Source organism: Amblyomma americanum, chromosome 4 (assembly GCF_052857255.1).
Source record: "Amblyomma americanum isolate KBUSLIRL-KWMA chromosome 4, ASM5285725v1, whole genome shotgun sequence".
NCBI lineage: Eukaryota > Metazoa > Arthropoda > Arachnida > Ixodida > Ixodidae > Amblyomma > Amblyomma americanum.
In genome coordinates, this window is record NC_135500.1 from 149,855,149 (window position 1) to 149,875,623 (window position 20,475).

A 20,475-nucleotide genomic window follows, 5' to 3' on the forward strand; every position below is an offset into this window, starting at 1 on the left:
GAGGGGGAACTCTCTAGCTTTCCATTGAAAACGCACACAGGATCAGGCTAAGTAGTTGTAACACTGCATAAAAAGAAAAAAACACTCTCTGAACTTCTACTACAGTGCAGAGAAGAAACAGTGAGCAGTATGCACCCAACCTCATCCCACAAGAGCGCACCCATCAGGGTGGACATGGGCCACGCCCACTTAGGCTGCATGACTTCCCCAGTTCATATTCTTGAAAGCACTCCCTTCCAGGCCCACCTGAACATTGTTCTAGTTGGCTGACACACTACGAACGGGTTGTCTACCCCACAGGAATTCATTAACACGGTTGGCACTGCAAAACAAAAGAAATAGCAAACTCACTGATCGATGTTCGAGTAGAACCACTCGTAGCAGACCCATCTGTGTGCTTTGGGCAGCTTCAGGAGGTTCCGCAAACGTATACCAACTTTCTGGATCACTCGCTTGTCTGGTAACACAGCAGGAGGTAGCTTCAAGGAATGTCACAAAACCACAAGACAACTTTACAAACAGCAATGGACTCGATTTTCAACTGTTCAGCATGCTGTTGCCAGTTCTGGTGCTAAACGAACAAGGAAATGTCTTGCCAGATGCAAACGGAACACACTTTTGAGATGAACGTGCACCAACTTATGACGTTGCAAAATTTCAGAGGCATTCTTGAGAGCCAATGGTTTGCATAGAATTCACAAGAGAAAACAAAGAAATTTTCAAACATTTTCAAGACATAAGCAAAATAAAGAAAAGCACCAAGAAAATATACCTGCAAACAACACCACAAGCTCCTTTTATGGCAAGTTTCTAATTCTATCTCAGCCCGCCGCGGTGGCTCAGGCATTCGGCTGTTGCCAAGATCACAGGCTGCATTTCGATGGTGGCCAACTGCAAGAACGCCCGTGTGCTGTGTGATGTTAGTGCACGTTCAAAGAATCCCAGGTGGTTGAAGCAACTGGCACCCTCTAACATGGTGCCTCTAATATCCCATGAGAAGCTTCGGATGTTAAACCCATATACCATGCCGTACCATACCAACATTGTACCCTAGCTATAACTGCTTCATTTTTTTTAGACAGCCTATGTTCGGGCTTGACTAAAGGTATTTTTTGCCTTGGCATCCTCTGTGAGGTAATTTGCTAGCATGAGAGGGCACTTTTAAGCAGTTTCAGAGTTTTCAGCTGTTCCTCTTTTCATATTTTATTACATTCACAGTCCTAAGAGGCTCATTCCGTCACAATGAGGCCATCACCAGAGAAGGAAAATCTGGTTATGTGACTACTTTAAAACAGACCCAGCTGGTCAATCAAATGCACTCAACAAATGCTTGGATGTGTCAGCACTTGCATGGTACAAAAATTCAGAGATTTTTCACACCTCTTCAGGGCCAACAATTGACATAGCAACCAAGCAACTGGACCTTGCACTTCCCTCCTGGCATTTGAGCTCTCAGCTTTCATGCCTGCCGGCACACCACGCTGAACGAAAATGAAAATGGCGATGACGTGCGAACCCGCCGCGGTGGCTCAGTGGTTAGGGTGCTCGTCTACTGAGCCGGAGTACCCGGGTTCGAACCCGATCACGGCGGCTGTGTTTCGATGGAGGCGAAACGCAAAAGACGCCCATGTGCTGTGCGATGTCAGTACACGTTGGGGAACCCAAGGTGGTATGTGAGACAGTTACTGCATCATTTCCTTTCTTTAAAACCAATTTTCAATTTTTATGAGGTGGGACAAATGGTCCGGAGCATGTAGCAAGGTAAAGAGACCACACTGAAAAGGGCATTGGCATTCTCTCACATGCTCAGCTGTAAAGGTCACTGCATTACATTTCTAAAACCAAGTGCCAGAAAACAAAGCTCCAGTTCACCTCCTTCCACACATGCTCTCAATGACCTCACGTCATAAATTATGCACCACGCGTTGAGGGAAAAAGAACTTTAAGCTCAGCACAATGACAGGCTCTAATATTGCATTTGCATAATCCTTCATTATGCATTAATATTGCATTATCAAGTATGCACAACCCAGAGAATGTGTGGCTTTCTGCTCTGAAGTAAAAATTGATGCCATTTCTGGTTCAAATACCTATTTACATTAAAAACAAAGGAACCCGTGGTTATTCAAAATCTTGGGTTTATATCCACAGTGCAACATACACAGGTTTAGCGTGACCTATTGCACTATGTGTCATAATGCGAACGCTCCAGCCATTTAAAAAATAATAAGGCCAATTAGTGTGGGAGGTGGAAGCGCCAAGGCAGGGCCATTCAAGCTTCAGCACCAATTCCTGCCAACCTACAGAATTTCAAGCAACCACGCATGCTGTGATAATTACAGCGCCTATAAAACAGCCATTTAACAATGAAGTAGTCAAAAGAAACAAGAGGGCGTGTACCGGTTCTTTTTTTATGCTGCGACTCCCTGTGCGCTTGTCTGGTGTCCATTCTGGGTCGTCAGTTTTCTGCGACACCTCCAAGAGAGGAGTGGGAACAAATGTGAATCAGTCTCTCACATCAAGCTCCAAGTATCAAATGCAGCGCAACAGAAAAAAAAAAGGTGCAAAGATAATGCAAACTTACCGGTGATGCAATGCGCGCCGATTTCCGTGCTGACGATCTTGATAACGTGTACGACGTGTCTTCGAAGTCATTGAATATCCTCCGATTTCTCTTCCTAATGCGTGGCGGCTGCGTAATGGGATGAACGGAGATTAAGAAACGCGACAATTCATGCACCCATGGTATGCCGCGCGCAAGCATGTTGTAATCGCCGAGGTTACTGCGGAATAAGGTCACACTAGAACGCGACTCACCCTAGTATGCACTCCCAGTTGCTTTTGCGTGTTGTTATTCAGAGTACCTGAGGAGATAAAAGGATATTACGCACTGTTAAACTTCGCAGACAAGTTGCGATGCACAGCACACCTCCCAGCATATTTGCAATTCTTCCAAATGTCGCGCGCTTGCGAGGGTCTACATAGCTACGCTGCTTGTTTAGCGTCGTATACAAAACATTCGTCTACGTACCATCTTTCATACTCAGAAGCGCTGCTGCCGATTCACCTGGGGAAAGACGAAGAAAACCGAATAAAAACCTTCTACAAAACCATTCAGAACAAGATTTATGCTCGAACACTGCTAGCGCTTTTTCCGCCAAATTTTCAAAATGTTCCCGAGGCGAATTCAAAATGCCTGCAGCGGGACTCCGATTAGGCTTACACAATCGGTATTTATTTTTCGCCAGCCGGCCATCGCGAAAAATGCAACTACAAGATGACAGTTTCAACAAGAAAAGGTTGCTTCGTCTATGCTGCTTAAAATCGACAGGCTACAGAGGCGTGGCAAGGTTACGATTGCTCATATAAACACCACAGAGGAAATTTCCTACTTTCAAGCGAGTCCGCCATGTCGACGCATTTAAAAAGCGCTACTGAAGCGCCACCAGCCAAGTCGCACGTTTTGAAAGTAAATCTGGCAACAAGTGCAAAAACGAAACCGGCGCTTGTATGGCGCTCGACAGGTTGGTTCCATTCGTAACTAGTTCCAAAATTGAGCGTTTTTCTGAGACAGCTGTGTTAGGAACTATAACCTGCCGTGTTTCGATGGAGGCGAAACGCAAACGCGCCCGTGTGCTGTGCGATGTCAGTGCACGTTAAAGATCCTGTGGTGGTGATTTTTTGGGGAAAGGAAAGGGCGAAGTATCTGTCTCGTATATCGTTGGAGACCTGAACCGCGACGTAAGGAAAGGGGGCAAAGGAGGGAGTGAAGGAAGAAAGGAAGAAAGAGGTGCCGCAGTGGAGGGCTCCGGAATAATTTATACCACCTGGGGATCTTTAACGTGCACTGACATCGCACAGCACACGGGCGCCTTAGCGTTTTGCCTCCATAAAAACGCAGCCGCCGCGGTCGGGTTAGAACCCGGGAACTCCGGATCAGTAGCCGAGCGCGCTAAGCACTGATCCACAGCGGCTGTGGCTCAATTATGAACGAAAGAGGTTTGAAGAAGACAAGGTTGGCGATAAGGATGACGAGGATTAACCGAAGACTAAAGAAGATGAAGAAGCATTCGGTGAGGTAGAGAGAGATGATTGGTGGAGAGGAGAAGAAGAAGAGGAAAACGACAAGGCTTACGTGTACTAACGCCAAGATGCAGCTACAAGATGACAGTTTCAACAATAAAAAGTTGCTTCGTCTATGCTCAGTTACCAGTCTCTGTTATCTGTCTCTCAGTTACCAGCGGCAAAATACTCCCCAAGTTAAGTCATTAAAATATCTTGGTGTCATTTATGATGACAGCCTCACATGGCGCTCCCACATTGACCATGTCGCAGCGAAAGGGGCTCGTGCTGTGGGCATGTTGGGTAGATTAAGTAATCCCCGGTCTGGAATGTGGAGAGATGCACTTTTGCTGATATATGTTTTGTATGTCTGACCAATTTTAGAATTTGCATCTGTGCTGTTTTCTGGTACGGCTGCTTACAAAATTCGCCCGCTCGTTCTAACTGGAAGCGCTTCGGTTGTGCCTTGGCCTCCCCAAATGTGTGGCCAATAACATGCTTTATCTTGAAGCCCGTATTCCTCTTTTATCCTCTAGATTTCAATACCTCACTGTTCAGACGTACTTAAGGATATATGAATCAGATTTACATCGCTCCTTGTCTGTTTTTTTGTTGCCAGCGGACTTCCTTTTTTGGAGTCCACTGGCCTAGATTTCATACCCCGCAGGTAGTTATGGTACAAAATTTGCTTGAACCTTTATATGCTCTTTTGTATAACATCCTTCCGACAAAAAACAGTGGGTACTCTGTAGAAATTGTCTGTGATGACATTTTCCCGAAAAACGCTAAGCATTTACCACCCCGCATTTTAAATGGATTATTAGAAGACCATTTACAAAGCCTACATATTAGCTTAACGATAGCTACTGACGCCTCCCAATGCGATGAAAAGGCAGGAGCGAGAATATATTGCCCGCTTCTAGATTGGTCTTTTTCTGTGCGGCTTCCCGACTACACCCCAATTTTCTAAGTGGAGTTTCTGGCGGTTGTGCTTGCTATTCGCAAACTAGAGCCAGCTTTCTCTTCAGTGGCTGTCATTACAGACACTCTTCCTTTGTGTTCGTCCCTTGCTTCAGCTGTAGACTCGCCAATTCTAAACACCTTCCATTCCTTACTCCCTCTGCATTTCAGCCTTGTTCACATGATATGGGTGCCAGGTCATAGCGGTGTGACAGTTAATGAAGTTGCGGACTGCCTGGCAAAGGCGTCCCTCAATGGCCCCGTGATGCCTATCGTTCCGGCTGCAGCGTACATTACAGCAGCGAGGTTCCGGCGACAAAATTTTTTTAAGAATGACAACTGCATCTCTTTTAAGATCTGATGATTACCTTCACCTGAGGTATTCGTGGAGAAGGCAATCATGCCATTCACGGCAGGTTGAGGTATCTCTACGAAGGCTCCGCTGCCCGATCCCACCCTTAAATTTTTATTTGCACAGGTCTGGGCTGGCGCTTAATCCCGTCTGCGTATTTTGTGGTGAGCACGAAACCATAAACCATTTTTTGTTGCTTTGTCGCCGGTATACCATGATGCGATGACGGTTTTTAGAGAAACCTCTACAACAGCTTGGCCTTTGTTTGAACAGCCCAGTCTTATTGTCGTTTGGAGCCACCATACTTGGGTACAGCCACAAGTTTGTTTTTACTGCCGTGCAAATTTTTTTAATGGAATCAAGACGGGTACCTTGTTAATTTTTAAAAATTTTTTTCAATATTATTTTTATTCTTACAATTATCATTATCATTTAACTACTCGCCTATAAACATCAGTCTCGATCTACTGCGTGCGCTCTGCATTTCCCGTTTCATTTCGTTGTTTTGATTTTGTTTACTTCTTCCGTCCTTACCATTCATTTTAATTTCGTCCAGGAATTATTTTCCTCAAAAACTCTTTGTGCCCCCCAATTCTTGGCCAATCCCCCTATGTGAGCATGTGCCATAGTATGTGGACAACAACAACAATAACGCCAAGGCTATAAAAGGGCGAGGGAGAGCGAGGCACGGGGAAAAGAGCAGAAAAGCGGATGCTCCGGCAGGTCAGGGACGCTTCGGCGGGAAGAGAGCAACGCCGGCTACTGCTCCGGCGAGCTCGCGTTCTACGGCTTCGCATTGTGGACTTCCTGCCGTTCCTGAGACCGTTCCGGGGAGTTAACTGAGGGCACTACAAGCTGCTACGGGCAGGGGTGTCTCCAGCGCTGTTGCCACCCATCCGGGTAGTGCCCCCAATGCCAACGTCACCGGCATCACCTCCGCGGGCGCTTGGACCGGGAGCTTGTACGACGCAGCCAGCGACGCCGCTAGCGACTCCAGCCGCAGCACGTCGAACGCCACCTCGACGCCGGCTACTGAATCCATACAACGCCGCAGCCGCACCGAACCAACCGTGAGCACGAACACCGACCACTAACAGTAGAACGCTAGTAGTAGACGCTGGTAGCAGTGTTCCCCGGTCGTGTGTATTTATAGCTCTTTGTGTTTTGTGTTAATTTGTTAGTTTTGTGTGCTAGTGTGCGTGTCACGTAGGGTGTATTAAATGTGCGTCTGTGTGGGTACACCTGTCGCCTAGTCCATTCTTTCGGTCCGAGTGTTCCCCGGAGAGATCCGTGACACAGTGCAAAGGACAGCTCTTGGAGGGCTATCCGCTTCAGGGCGTCGGTAATTATCCGGCGCTGGTCAGCAGCAGCGGAGCTGACCAGGAGAGTCTCCCAATTTGACTCCGCCGTGGTTGGGGATGGAGAGTGTGGGAAGGCAGGACATGTGAGGAGGACATGAAGGAAGTCTCGCGGTTTCCCGCAGAGCTTACAAGAAGAAAGGAACTGATCGGGGTAGCGGGCATGGAGAGTAGGATAGGGAGCAGTTCGGGTCTGGAGTCGGCGCCAGTGGGAGGCCTAGGTTAAGGTTAGGGAGGGAGCCGGCGGCGCGTGAACGCGCCGGGGATCTCGGTAGTACGTAAGAATATCCTTGAACGTAAGCAGACGCTCCTGGGATAGTGGAGGAGGTCCAAATCCGGCCCGGAAAGTGAGACCTCGGTTGAGGGAATGGACCTCCTCGTTACCCGGGAGGCCTGCGTGCGCGGAGGTCCAGATAATGGTTACGGGGTGGGTGGGGTGCCAGAAGCGTATAAGCCGAGCCGCGGTGCGGGATATCAGGCCTTTGGCGACATTGGATAGGGCGGATTTTGAGTCGGAGATAATTTTGGCGGCAGAGGTGGAGATGAGAGCGAGTGCAATGGCCACTTCCTCTGTAGTTTCCGATGAGTCAGTGGTGACGGATCCTGATGCGATTAGTCGGGCCTGAGAATTAGCGACGGCGAGAACTATGCGGGAGGAGCCCGACGAGTACGCTGCCGCGTCCACGTAGGCTACCTCAGAACTGTTGCCGCAGAGCTTGTGCAGGGCTTTGGCGCAGGCTGCCCTGCGTTCTCCGTCGTGCTCGGGGTGCATGTTATTAGGGATTGGAAGGATGATCAGATGGGAGCATGGGTCTGGAGGTAGAGGAACCCCCTCGGTAGGATGGGTGATCGGGGTGATGCCTAGCTGACAGAGTAGAGTGCGGCCTGCCGCGGTACTCGACAGGCGAGTCACCTGTGCTGTTAAGGTGGCTTCTGCCAGCCCCTCAAACGTGTTGTGGGTACCGAGGTTGAGGAGCCAGGTAGTAGAGGTGCTGGGGGGTAGGCGGAGGGCAACCTTCGTGCAGCTCCTGAGGAGCGCGTTGATGCGGTCCCGCCGCTCCTTCTGCTTTAGGGGGAGGTAGGGGAATGAGTAAGCCGTGCGGCTCGTGATGTAGGCTTGGGTGTGGCGGACAGTGTTCCGCTCTCGCATACCCGCGCGCCGGTTCGCCACGCGCCGAATGAGACGGGTGGCTTGCTAGGCTTGGGTCTGGAGAGTTTGGATGGCGTTGCCATTCGCGCCATGGGAGTGAAGGACGTGGTCCAGGATGCGAATCTTGGAGACCAGGGGAATGGGGTGGTTTTCTAGAGTGAGTGAGGTGGGAGGTTTGGCGGGGTCGTGCGGCCTGGGGTGGTAGAAGAATAGTTATGATTTAGAAGGGGAGCAGGCTAGGCCGCGCGCGCGAGCTTGAGTCGATGATGTTGAGGGCTGACTGTAGGTTGTGCTCCATGTCGGCATCACTGCCTCGATTAGCCCAGATAGTGATGTCATCAGCATAGAGCCTGAAATGTACGTCGGGTATTTGGGCGAGTTGGTGGGGGAGCTGGAGAAGGGCTATATTAAAGAGGATAGGAGACAGTACAGCACCCTGAGGTGTTCCCCGCGCTCCCAGTGAGACACCGGACAGCCGGTGGTCGCCCATGGTGAGTGTGGCTGTTCGTTTGGAGAGGAAATCGCGGATGTAATTGTACGTCCGCGGGCCTACGCCTAGAGCGTGGTGGCCTTCTAGGATGGCTGCGTCGGTAACGTTATCGAAAACTTTTGTTCGGTCGACGCCGAGGATAGCCTTGGTGTCGCCCGCGGGGGAGTCAAGGATGTGGTGCTTGGGTTGTAGAAAGACATCCTGGGTAGACAAGCCCGGGCGGAAACCAAACATGCACGAAGGCATAAGGTTGTTGTTCTCCAAATACCGGCTGAGCCGGGTCTGGAGAACATGCTCCATGAGCTTGCCCACACACGACGTAAGAGAGTGAGTGGAACGGAGGTTAGCGGAGAGAAGTGGCTTGCCGGATTTGGGAATAAAGACTACTTTGGCGTCTTTCCACTGAGCACTCCGTCGGGGCCAGGAGCTGAGGATGCGTTGCGGCGCTGAAGTTCTGCCCTCACTTCCGCCTCGGTGATCGTTTTTTTTAAGCGAAATTTATTGCCCCAGGCCATCAATGATGAGTGAAGGTGTGTTGAATGATGTAGTAGAGATTAAATGAATGGAAAAAGGTTAGCTGATTTGATGAAGTCCTCTAAAGAACGATACTACGGTCCCTGCGTCCAGGCAGTTTATGAAGCAGGATTGCTTGGTGAAAGACCTGCTACCATCAGGTGATCGGTTGGTCAAGAAGGTCGTTGGGGGAGCCTGTGCAGTCAGGCTGGTCTGTGGAGGGATATGCGGGGAAGTAGATATCACGAAGATCCTCGAGGAGTTCCTGCGGGGTGGCCTCGGATGTGTGTATGAGCTTTATGAGGTTGTGTTTCTGGTGCGTCTTGGACTGAGTCGAATCAATGAGATGCGGAATAGGTTCCAGTTCTGGGGCAGGATCATGTTGCAGTCCAGCTTGTTACAGAGAGATTCCCAATTTTGGCGAGACAGAGTTGTAGCATGCGTCTCAATCTCCTTGTTGAGCCGGGCCAGCCGGCGTCTGAGTGTTCTATTCCAGCGCTGACGCCGCCACCTCCGTTCGAGACCCGCCTTGGCCTCCCATAGGTGCAGGGAATGGGAATCCATCGCATCTGCAGGGCAGTCCTCTGGGAGTTGGCGACTCACGGCGCGGACGTCACGCTGGACTTGGTCGCACCAAGTAGCTATGTCTGAGATGGTGTGTAGAGTGCGGGCTGCTCGGGAGGTGCGGAACGAGTCCCGCTTCGTGATGGTAGCATCACGAGAGGGTCTACGTGTTGGGCCTGCTCGTAGGAGAATCTCGATAATGTAGTGATCACTACCCAAATTCTCCTGAGTGTTCCACCACGCAGCGTGAGGGAGGTGGTGGGTGAAGGTGAGGTCAGGAGTAGTGTCTGCGCAGACGCTGTTCCCGGTGCGAGTAGGGGTGGTGAGGTCTGTGAGAATGAGAAGCCGACCTGCTGAGCTGCGAGCAATACCCTGCGCCCCTTGGGGTGTCGGCTGTGTAGCCGCAGACCGTGTGCGGGGCGTTGAAGTCCCCTACAATCAGGAGGGGCATTTGTGTGCGGGTCGCTTGGCAAGCGTGAATAGTCGGTCAAAGTCGTGCCGCAGGTACTTCGGGTGGCTTTATATGTTGAGGATGAAGAGACTAGTATCCCGAGTTCGCTGCGGCACGAGTTCGATGAGGAGATGATCTATTTCTGGGGCGTCTAAGCGGTGGGAGATAGTAGTGAGCGCATGGCGGACAAGAAATGCAACCGGAGGGGGTGTAGGAGAATTGGGGGCGATGGGCACGTAGCTTGATAGGGTGAGGGGATTGGAGGGCTCTTGCAGCGCGAGCACGTCGGGGCCGTCTGCCCGAGCTAGGAACTGGTGAAGAAGCCCCCGCTTGGAACCAAAGCCTCGACAGTTCCACTGCCAGATGGTGAGACTAGTGCATGGTCTCGCCATCACTGAAGCTGTCGTTTGCCGTGGAGGAGTTGGAGACTGTGTGGAGCCGGGCTTTCTTTTTAGGCCGCACGGCAGCACAGGCTGTCGCGTGGCGAGCCTCTTGCCCCTTAAATCGGTCGTCAATTTGGCGAGCAAATTCGCCTAGATGGGTAGTGAGGTTGGCGAATTGATTTGTGAAGGCCTGGGTGGCCGCCGGCACCGCGGCCCGAATTCTCGCCTCCAAGAGTTGTTCGAAATTGGGAGGCAGGGCTGGCGAGGCAGGGCTGGCGTTCTCTCGGTCGGGGTTGGTGTGGTCAGGGAGGTAGTGGGTGTTGCGGCCCGCTTCTTGGCTGGCGGTTCGCGAGTAGGGAGAGGTGGCGGTGGAAGAGTGGGGGTAAGAGCGGCCGGGGCCGCTGGTGCCGGGGTAGGGGTTTGGTCCTGCTGGTGGGCATGCAGTTGTGCCTGGAGGCGGAGGTTGGTGCTTTTCAGGGAAGCTAGCTGCGCGCGGACACGCAGCAGCTCTTCATAGAGGGGGTTGGCGGAGTCCTGGAAAACTACGCCTGCCGAGCTCACCTCATTGGTGCAGCGGCTGGGTGCCTGGGCAGGTGGTCTCGGTGGGACTGGAGGTGGTGATGGCCTGGTTCCAGTCCAGGAGCGGGACCGGGCCTTGGGCTTGTTAGAGGTGGACTGCTGTTTTGGTGCGGCAGGCTGCAGCACCGGAAAGGACTTCGATGTGAGCTGCGGGGCCTGGGGCTCGCGGGTCGTGCAGCGGCTGCGGTGTTGGGGTGGAGCCTGATTGGTTGGAGTCTGGCTGGCGTTTGCCTCGGCGGCTCGCTTGGCATCCCTGTACCTCTTTTTGACGAGGTATGGGGTGAAGAAGCGCGCCTTGCACGTTCTGTCCGCCGTCAGGTGTGCTTTACCGCAGACCTTGCAATGCGGCGTGAAGGAGTGGTCCTCAGGGGGTTCGACTTGGTCGCAGCCGGGACAGCGGCGTTGCTTGGGAGCCGGGAACATCCGCACGGTGGCCGAGTGCGCCGCAGTTAGGGCAGTGCTCGGTCTTCTTTTTGAAGAGGCAGCACCTATATAGTACAGAGGAGTAGTAGATGTGCTTGGGCACCCAGTCTTGTTCGAAGAGGATGATGATGGACTCTGTCGAGCCCATGCGTTGAGGATGGGAGGGTTCCGCTCGTGACTGAGACGGTCCTTGACGTCTTTGTATGAGTGGTCGTGAGGGACCCCGTGGACCACGCCGCGGGCGCAGTCCTCCGGTGCCGCTTGGTAGGAGTATATTTCGTAGGCGGTGCTTTTGATCAGTATGTACTTGATATCGAGGCAGTTCTCGAATAAAAAAAAAAATATCGAGGCAGCGGAGTCTGCGCTGCGGGTCGGAAGTGTTGATGAGGATGAGGTGTTAGAGGGTGTTGATGATGACTATGTCGGGCTTGGCCTCGAACTGGTGAAGAAGCCCCCGCTTGGAACCAAAGCCTCGACAGTTCCACTGCCAGATGGTGAGACTAGTGCATGGTCTCGCCATCACTGAAGCTGTCGTTTGCCGTGGAGGAGTTGGAGACTGTGTGGAGCCGGGCTTTCTTTTTAGGCCGCACGGCAGCACAGGCTGTCGCGTGGCGAGCCTCTTGCCCCTTAAATCGGTCGTCAATTTGGCGAGCAAATTCGTCTAGATGGGTAGTGAGGTTGGCGAATTGATTTGTGAAGGCCTGGGTGGCCGCCGGCACCGCGGCCCGAATTCTCGCCTCCAAGAGTTGTTCGAAATTGGGAGGCAGGGCTGGCGAGGCAGGGCTTGCACACTTCTCGAATAAAAAAAAAAATATCGAGGCAGCGGAGTCTGCGCTGCGGGTCGGAAGTGTTGATGAGGATGAGGTGTTAGAGGGTGTTGATGATGACTATGTCGGGCTTGGCCTCTTGAAATCCTCGGTGGGCTGCTTGCAGAATGGCATCGCGAAGCACAACGCCTTTCACGGCCGGAAGGTTGAGGCCGCCACGGGGACGGAGGATGATCTTATGGTCGTCGATGGGGAGCTTGGGGTGGCTTAGGGAAGACAGTCGGGGCGGCCGGGGCCGGCGCCCGGCCGGGGCTTGAAACAGATTCGGAGTAACGGTGGGAGGGGATTTGCGAATGGAGCTTCGCTCGTCGTGCGCTGATTACCAGCCGTTAGTAGAGGTAAGTTCCGAGAGAGATATGTCTTCTCCCTCTACTACGATGGGTTCCATGCCGCCGTCGAGGCGTCGACGCGCCGGTGGTCCGAGCGCGAAGCTGCGTCTCTAGCGGCGTTCGGTATCGGCGGCTGCTGCGCCGCGAGGCTTAGCCTCAGCGCAGCGGGGTGATGAAAAGATTTGGACTTGCCTCTTAATGTGGTGGTCCAAATCAGGAAAGGTTGGTATCGGCAGGTACCTTACGAGTAGCGGAGGCTGATGACACTACTTTCAGACGGCTGGTATGAGTAAATCCGGTCGTAAAGGAAAAAGTTTGCGGAGCGCATGTGAAGCGCGTCCGCTCACCCGGCCTCCGAACGCCGTTTTCAAAACGCCAACGCGCCTGTGTGCAGTGCGATTTCAGTGCACGTTAAAGATTCCCAGGTGGTCTAAATTATTTCGAAGCCCTCCACTACGGCACCTCTTCCTATCTTCTTTCACTCCCTCCTTTATCCCTTCCTTTACGGCGCGGTTCAGGTGTCCAACGGTATATGAGACATATACTGCGTCATTTCCTTTCCCCAAAAAACCAACTATTATTATTATTATTATGATTATTAATTTCAAACACCACCACTGCCGTCTACGGAATATGAAGCACTCATGGTGCTGTCGCCATTAAAACAAACAAGATAAAAAATTAAAGTGGATTAACCCAGCTATTCCAGGATATACAAAGCGAAAGCGATATTGAGGTCTCCACTGACCTAGAGAGCCGGTTGTGCGCCTTTCTTCTCGTGAAAATGAACGGTCTTTGCAATGTTGTCAACGTCCATGAACTCTATGAACGCCGTCGAATCACTTGTTTTGTTCGGATTTCGAGGACAGGAAATGGCAAAGTAACCATCTCACATATCGCGGTGGACACCCGAACAGCGTCGTAACGGAAGGGATAAAGGAAGGAGGGAAAGAGGAAAGCGGAAACTGAAAATTGAAAGTTAGATTTTGAGGAAAGGCGCGGCGCTGCGCAGCGGCGTAACACCTGTGGCTCGGTGCTAGTAGTGGCGCATGCGCAGTAGTGACTAGGGAGCGAGCGAGAGAGAAACAAACGGATGGAAACAGGCGACGGAGTTGGCGGCGGCCATGCGTGACGTCACTCGTGCTCCGACATACGCCGGCTCGCGCGAAGCGCGGTGTTGACTAGCTTAGTGAAGCGTTTCGCTCCAAAACACGAAACACCAAGACTTTTCAGCCTCAGTGCTAATGCGTGCTGTTGCGATGTAGCAGTCGTTGAAAGAGGTGAAGTGATGCTGCGCCGTTAAAACAAACAAGAAAAAAAACACGGAAAACCCAGATTTTTCAGCCACCACTACGGCACCTCTCTCTTCCTGAGCCCTACACTACGGCTGTCGCCGTTAAAACAAACAAGAAAAAAATCACAGACCACCGGGACTTTTCAGCCTCCACTACGGCACCTGTTTCTTCCTCTCTTCTTTCACTACCTCCTTTATTCCTTCCCTTACGGCGCGGTTCACGTGTCCAGCAATATATGAGACAGATACTGCGCCATTTCCTTTTCCCGAAAACCAATTATTATTAATTTCAAACACCATCACTGCCGTCTACTGCATAGGAAGCACTCGTGATGATGTCGCCGTTAAAACAGACAAGAAAAAAACACGGAACACCAAGACTTTTCAGCCTCTTGCGGCAAAAACGCCTGCGCTGAGTTTGGAACCTGTTATACCTGTCGAAAATGCGGATTCGTTCTCCACTAATCGATCCTTGACCGTGTTCAGTGTTAATGCGTGCTGTTGCGATCTAGCAGTCGTTGAAAGAGGTGGAGTGATGTGGTCACCGTTAATACAAACAAGAAAAAAACCCACAGAACACCAAGACTTTTCAGCCTCCACTACGGCACCTCTTTCTTCCGGAGCCCTCCACTACGGCTGTCGCGGTTAAAACAAACAAAAAAATCGCGGAACACCAGGACTTTTCAGCCTCCACTGCGGCACCTCTTTGTTCCGGAGCCCTCCACTACGGCACCTCTTTTTTTCTCTTTTCTTTCACTCCCTCCTTTATCCGTTCTCTTAAGGCGCGGTTCAGGTGTCCAGCGATATATGAGACAGATACTGCGCCATTTCTTCTCCAAAAACCAATTATTAATTTCAAACACCACCACTGCCGTCTACGGCATAGGAAGCACTCATGATGCTGTCGCCGTAAAAACAAACAAGAAAAAAATTAATGTAGATTAGCTCAGCTAATCCAGGATATGCAAAGCGAAAGAGTTCGGCGTTCACTGTGCTTCATTGGCGTTGGCGTTGACAATGTTCTAGACGGCGATGGCTTTGAGAAAAGGAAACGCGCATAACTGGCTCCCTGGATATGCAAGCGCCTCATTCGTGTTTTGGTACATGTGGCGGTGGTGAGAGAGCAAGATGGGGCTATAATGTATTAGCGCTGCATGCCACCTCCTAGTGTGGTAGGGAGGGCGTGCTGCCTATCCAGTGTGCGGAACGCAATCAAAGCAGGCTTTCGCAGTTGAACACCAAGCCACGTATATGGAAGCGAAATTGAGGTCTCCACTGTGCCACGGAGCCGGTTTGCGCCTTTCCTTCCGTGAAAATGAGCGTCCCTTGCAAAGTTGTCAACGCCAAAAAGTGTATGAACGCCGTCGGCTCACTTGTTTTGTTTGGTTTTTGAGGAAAGGAAATGGAACACTAACCGTCTCACATATCTCGGCGGACACCCGAACCGCGCTGTAAAGGAAAGGATAAAGGCAAGAGGGAAAGAAGAAAGAGAGTGGGGGAACACCTGTGGCTCAGTGGTATTAGTAGCGCATGCGCAGTAGTCACTATTGAGCGAGAGAGAGAGAGAGAGAAAGAGTCGGCGGCGGCCACCTGCGCCGTGCATGACGTCACTCGTGCTCCGACATACGCCGGCTCGCGCGAAGCGCGGTGTTGACTAGCTAGTGAAGGTTTTCGCTTCAAAACACGGAACACAAGACTTTTCAGCCTCTCGATACAAAACCGCCTACGCTGAGTTTGGAACCTGTTACACCTCCCGAAAATGCGGATTCATTCTCCACTAATCGATCCTTGACGGCGTTCAGGGCTAATAAGTGCTGTTGCGATGTAGCAGTCGTTGAAAGAGGTGAAGTGATGCTGTCGCCGTTAAAACATACAAGAAAAAAATCACGGAACACCAGGAATTTTCAGCCTCCACTACGGCACCCCTTCCGGAGCCCTCCACTACGGCACCTCTTTCTTCCTCTCTTCTTTCACTCCCTCCTTTATCCCTTCCCTTACGGCGCGGTTCAGGTGTCCAGCGATATATGAGACAGATACTGCGCCATTTCCTTTCCCCCAAAACCATTTATTATTAATTTCAAACACCATCACTGCCGCCTACTGCATAGGAAGCACTCGTGATGATGTCGCCCTTAAAACAAACAAGAAAAAACACGGAACACCAAGACTTTTCAGCCTCTTGAGGCAAAACCGCCTGCGCTGAGTTTGGAACCTGTTATACCTGTCGAAAATGCGGATTCGTTCTCCACTAATCGATCCTTGACCGTGTTCAGTGTTAATGCGTGCTGTTGCGATCTAGCAGTCGTTGAAAGAGGTGAAGTGATGTGGTCACCGTTAATACAAACAAGAAAAAAACCCACAGAACACCAGGACTTTTCAGCCTCCACTACGGCACCTCTTTCTTCCGGAGCCCTCCACTACGGCTGTCGCCGTTAAAACAAACAAGAAGAAAATCACGGAACACCAGGACTTTTCAGCCTCCACTACGGCACCAAAAACAACTATTATTATTTTTCTCAGGTATATTCCGACACTGATGTAATTCTTTAAACTGGTCTTGCCCCTGGTCATGGCCAAAATAAGACCACAACAGAAAAACGCATTACACCGGTCTTCCCATTACTTCATATCGCCTCTTTATCATTTCTTTCTCCCCCTCCTCCCCCTCGTCCTAGGTCTATCGTCGTCTCATTTTTTTATTTCCTTCCTTTTTAATATTATCGTTCATTCTTGTGCTATCTTGCTCACAACGACGTGGATTCCAAGAGATGGCAAGCGTAGCAGGGGGCGGCAGAAAGTTAGGTGAGCGGAGAAGATTAAGAAGCTTGCGGGGATACGGTGGCCGCAGCTAGTAAACGGGAGGGTTAATTGGCGAGACATGGGAGAGGCCTCGTAGTCGTTGTTGTTGCTGCCTGAAAGATGATGGCACATACCAACGGTGGGGGATTGGCCAGGGTTTGGTGCAGGTCCAAACAGGGAAAGTCTAATCCAAGTGAATCTCAACCGACTTATCAATTAAGATGATTGGGAGTGAAAAGGAAATCTTTAATTTTGATTGAGCATGAGGAAATCAGATTGGAAATCAAGGAAACAAAGCGGTGCAAGTAGAATTACAAAATTTTGAGAATTGATAAGAAAGCAAATAATTTTGAGAGAGAAGAAAAGGTATCGAGAAGTTAACACAAGAATCTCCCGTTCGCAATGATATACTTGTGGAGTAGCTGACACACCTGCGAAATGGCATGCCCTTTGACGGTTGCACCGAATGAGAGGAGGACGGGAAGAGTAAACGACAAACCTAATTGAGCGAGAGGATTTACCAAAAACTGAATTCTCTGCCGTGCAAACCGCCGGCAGTAGAGGATGAAATATCTGTGGATTCAACGTCCCCGCATGACGCACATAGATTCGACGGTGTGAACCCCGAACGGCATAAATATAGATTAAGGCGAGGAATCCTACAGCGCAACAGCGTCATGGAAAGCTCACATTGTCTTGATGCGCAGGAACGTATGTTCCATGGGAATTTCAGATGTTCGAAATCCGCTGTACCAAGGATGGGCTCATGGCGCAGGTAATGGTGAATTTGGAAACGTTCATAACGAGACGTGGTCAGAAGTGTGAGGTTTGGAACGCCCTGGGCAACAGGGCCATTGATGGCAGATTTCGCTAAGAAATCGGCGATAGAATTTGAAGAAATGCCACAGTACCCTGGGATATCCACTGAAAACGCGCCTCTAGGACATGACGTGGCACAAAGTACAGTAGGGATCGGTACAGGAAAGTAGTTTGCGAGCTTTCTAGTGCAGCCAAGACTGAGCGGACAGTCCGAGAGAATGATGACTTGAGAAATATTGCTGGGAACGTTTTGAAGGGCCAGACCAATAGCGATAAATTCAGCAGTGAAAATTGGTGTATAATCAGAGATACGGAGAGAATAACGCCAATCTAGTGCTCGTGAATAACACCTACTGCTGCCTTTCGGCTTGTTGAGAGGCATCTGTGAAAATTGCAACATGGCTCGGATACTGCAAGAGATATTACTCCAGGAGACCATTTAGCACGTTGGCAGGTAAGTGCTTTGCGTAAAGCGGCAGCACATGGTCGAAGCAAACAACTGGTGCAGCCTGCAAATCGCTGACGCATTGCACAGACCTAAGCGAGACTGCACTTCTAGTAAACACAAATAGAGGCAGTTTGTAAATCGGCCAATGTTTACCTAGAAAGAATGCTGGGGTTGTCAAAAAAATTGGAGGAGCCACTCCAGGCATTGGCTCAAGTCCCCGTAAGAAGGCGCGCACTGTGAGAAGTTAGAAGCGAGAGTTCAAGTCCCGTATGCGAGCTTCCAGAAAGAGGACACAATTCGCCACTGATTTTGGTAATCCCAGGCATAGCCGTAGAGCACGCCTCTCCAAAAGAACCACTGGTTGAATTTTATATCTAGGGCAACCGGAGAACATAACGCAACCGAACTCCAAAATTGGTCTTACGTAAGTTTTATAGAGAAATAAGAGAGTCTCTGCGCATACCAAATTTTCTATTGCTGATTCGCATAAGGCGACCGAGAGCTCGCTCGCCATTTAAGACTATACTATTGATATGAGGTCGCCAGTCGAGGTGAGGGTCGTAAATTACACCTAGATACTTTAAGAACTCCACTTGCGGGATTTGGGCGCTACAATACTGTATACTTATATAAAGAGGGGACGCTGGAGGAAAAATGAGACCAGAAGATTTGTTCACGTTAAGAGTTAAGTGTAACTTGCCAAGCCATACTTCCAGTGCATTGAGGTAGGTCTGCAAAAGCTGGTAAAGTTAGTGTATGTCTCTAGCAGAAGCGAAAAAGGCGATGTCGTCCGCATACACATACACCTTGACGTCACCCTGAATTGGTATATCTCGCACAAGTATGTTAAAAAGTAACGGAGACAGTACGGAACCCTGAGGCACACCTCTAGTCTGTGAAAAAGTCTCGGAAATAAAGGAACCGTCCGAACAGAAGAACCGCCTTTCTTTTAGGAATTCCTGAACCCATGCAAGAATATAAAAAGGCGGCCGAATTTCGTCCAGCTTGTTCAATAAAATCGAATGCTCTACACTGTCATACGCTTTAGCGATATCCAAGGTGACTAACGCCGCGACCTCTTTCTTCTCCACTGCCATCCTAATTCTACTTTCCAAATCCAATTGTGCGGTCCAAATCGAGTACCCCCGACGAAACCCTATCTGAGAAGCACTGAAGGCTTGTACCGCTAGAACATGATCTGTAAGACGGCTGTGCACAATTCGTTCAATAACTTTAACTAAATTAGAGAAGAGGGAAATGGGCCGAATGCTGTCAATTTCTAAACCCTTTTCTGGATCCTTGAGAAGTAAGATTATTTTCGCAATTTTCCATTCAGGAGGGATCCTAGCTTTCTCCAGGGACACATTAACCATATGCAAAACATCCGAGGTAAATTCTTCCACAAGAGACTTCAACATACCGATAGAGATCCCATCGCATCCGGGAGCTGCAGGTTTGAGGCCAGTAACAATGGAAAATAATTCAGAGGGTGTAACCGTAGTGAAGGCCTTGTGCTATCTGGTCAAGTTGATTTTTTGCATCCTCTGGTGTTAACAGCACGGACTGTGTAACATGGGAGGTCGATGTTTTATGGGTGCATTCCACGAATCGGCACAAAAATTTGCGGTTATTAGGGCTGGATAGATAACTGTTCGAATTCTCATTGTACTCTTCCTTCGCTTTACCAATGGTCCTTTTAAATGAAGCCGCTAGAAATTTGTAAATTATCCAATTACGCGGGCAGTGGTTATGAGAGAGGGTTTCCCAAGCAGCTTTTATAAGGCGATATGCTCTATCACAGTCATCATTCCACCACAGGGAGGGCTGTTTGTTCTTGACCGTAGACTGCACCGTGAACACGGAACGCTCAGAGGCCCCTAACACAAAACCGAGAACTCGGTTAGCGCGATCCAAGTTATCCGATGATGCAGTGGAGGAGAAAGAGGATTGCACACGTTTTTTGAAAAGTGTATGGTTTACGAATTTTTGTAGAGACGCAGTCGTCCTTAGGGGAGAAGCTGCTATTGTGAAAGATATCGGAAAGTGGTCACTGGAAGTACCACAGTTCACTGTAGACCACGAAGAAACCTGCGCCCCGGTCACAGCCAGTGTTAAGTCAATGACAGACCGAGAGTCGGAACGCAAGAAAGTTACTCCTGGACTGTTACAGCAACGCACGTTCCTTGCCAACATCCATGACCATAGAAGCTGGCCACATGCATCAGTGCGAAAACCCCAATTTACGTGGTGGGAATTGAAATCTCCAGCAATCCCCACTCTATTGCTAGACCGCAAAAGAACATTTAAATGATCCGTGTTGTGTACACCTGAAGGAAAGTAAACATTAGCAACGGTATAGGGAGCACACTGCGGAATTGCGATATCAACAGCCAACAATTCGCCGTCAGGTGTTTGAATTTGGTGATGTATCTGCGCCCGATGAACAAATTTAGAAGAAATTAATGTTAACAAGCCACCACCCCGACCGTAATTGCGATCGACACGGAATACCCGGAAATGTTTTAGAGAGAATGACCTAATAGAAGTAAGCCTAGTTTCCTGAAGTAAAATTATGTCGGGGTCTACTTGTGAGTCAAGGTGATGTAAATCGTGAAAAGAAGACACCACTGAGCGGCAATTCTACTGTAGTACTTTTAACCCCGCCATTGTTACT

At 50.1% G+C, this 20,475-nt stretch overlaps 1 protein-coding gene across 3 annotated transcripts in view; it reads right to left on the minus strand.

The window, feature by feature from the left end:
* LOC144128527 (protein lin-9 homolog) overlaps window positions 1-20,475 on the minus strand; it is a 68,576-nt gene that overhangs the window by 46,710 nt on the left and 1,391 nt on the right. The window contains exons 1-6 of one of the 3 annotated variants that reach the window (XM_077661972.1): window positions 3,393-3,440; window positions 3,032-3,067; window positions 2,818-2,864; window positions 2,585-2,692; window positions 2,401-2,475; window positions 352-479 (exon numbers count right to left, since the gene is read on the minus strand). In XM_077661972.1, coding sequence (XP_077518098.1) covers window positions 352-479; window positions 2,401-2,475; window positions 2,585-2,692; window positions 2,818-2,864; window positions 3,032-3,067; window positions 3,393-3,411 — 413 coding nt within the window. In that variant the 5' untranslated portion in view covers window positions 3,412-3,440. Of the gene's footprint in view, window positions 1-351; window positions 480-2,400; window positions 2,476-2,584; window positions 2,693-2,817; window positions 2,865-3,031; window positions 3,068-3,223; window positions 3,243-3,392; window positions 3,441-20,475 lie in introns of those variants that run through there. The other 2 variants (XM_077661974.1, XM_077661973.1) reach the window with 2 other exon arrangements.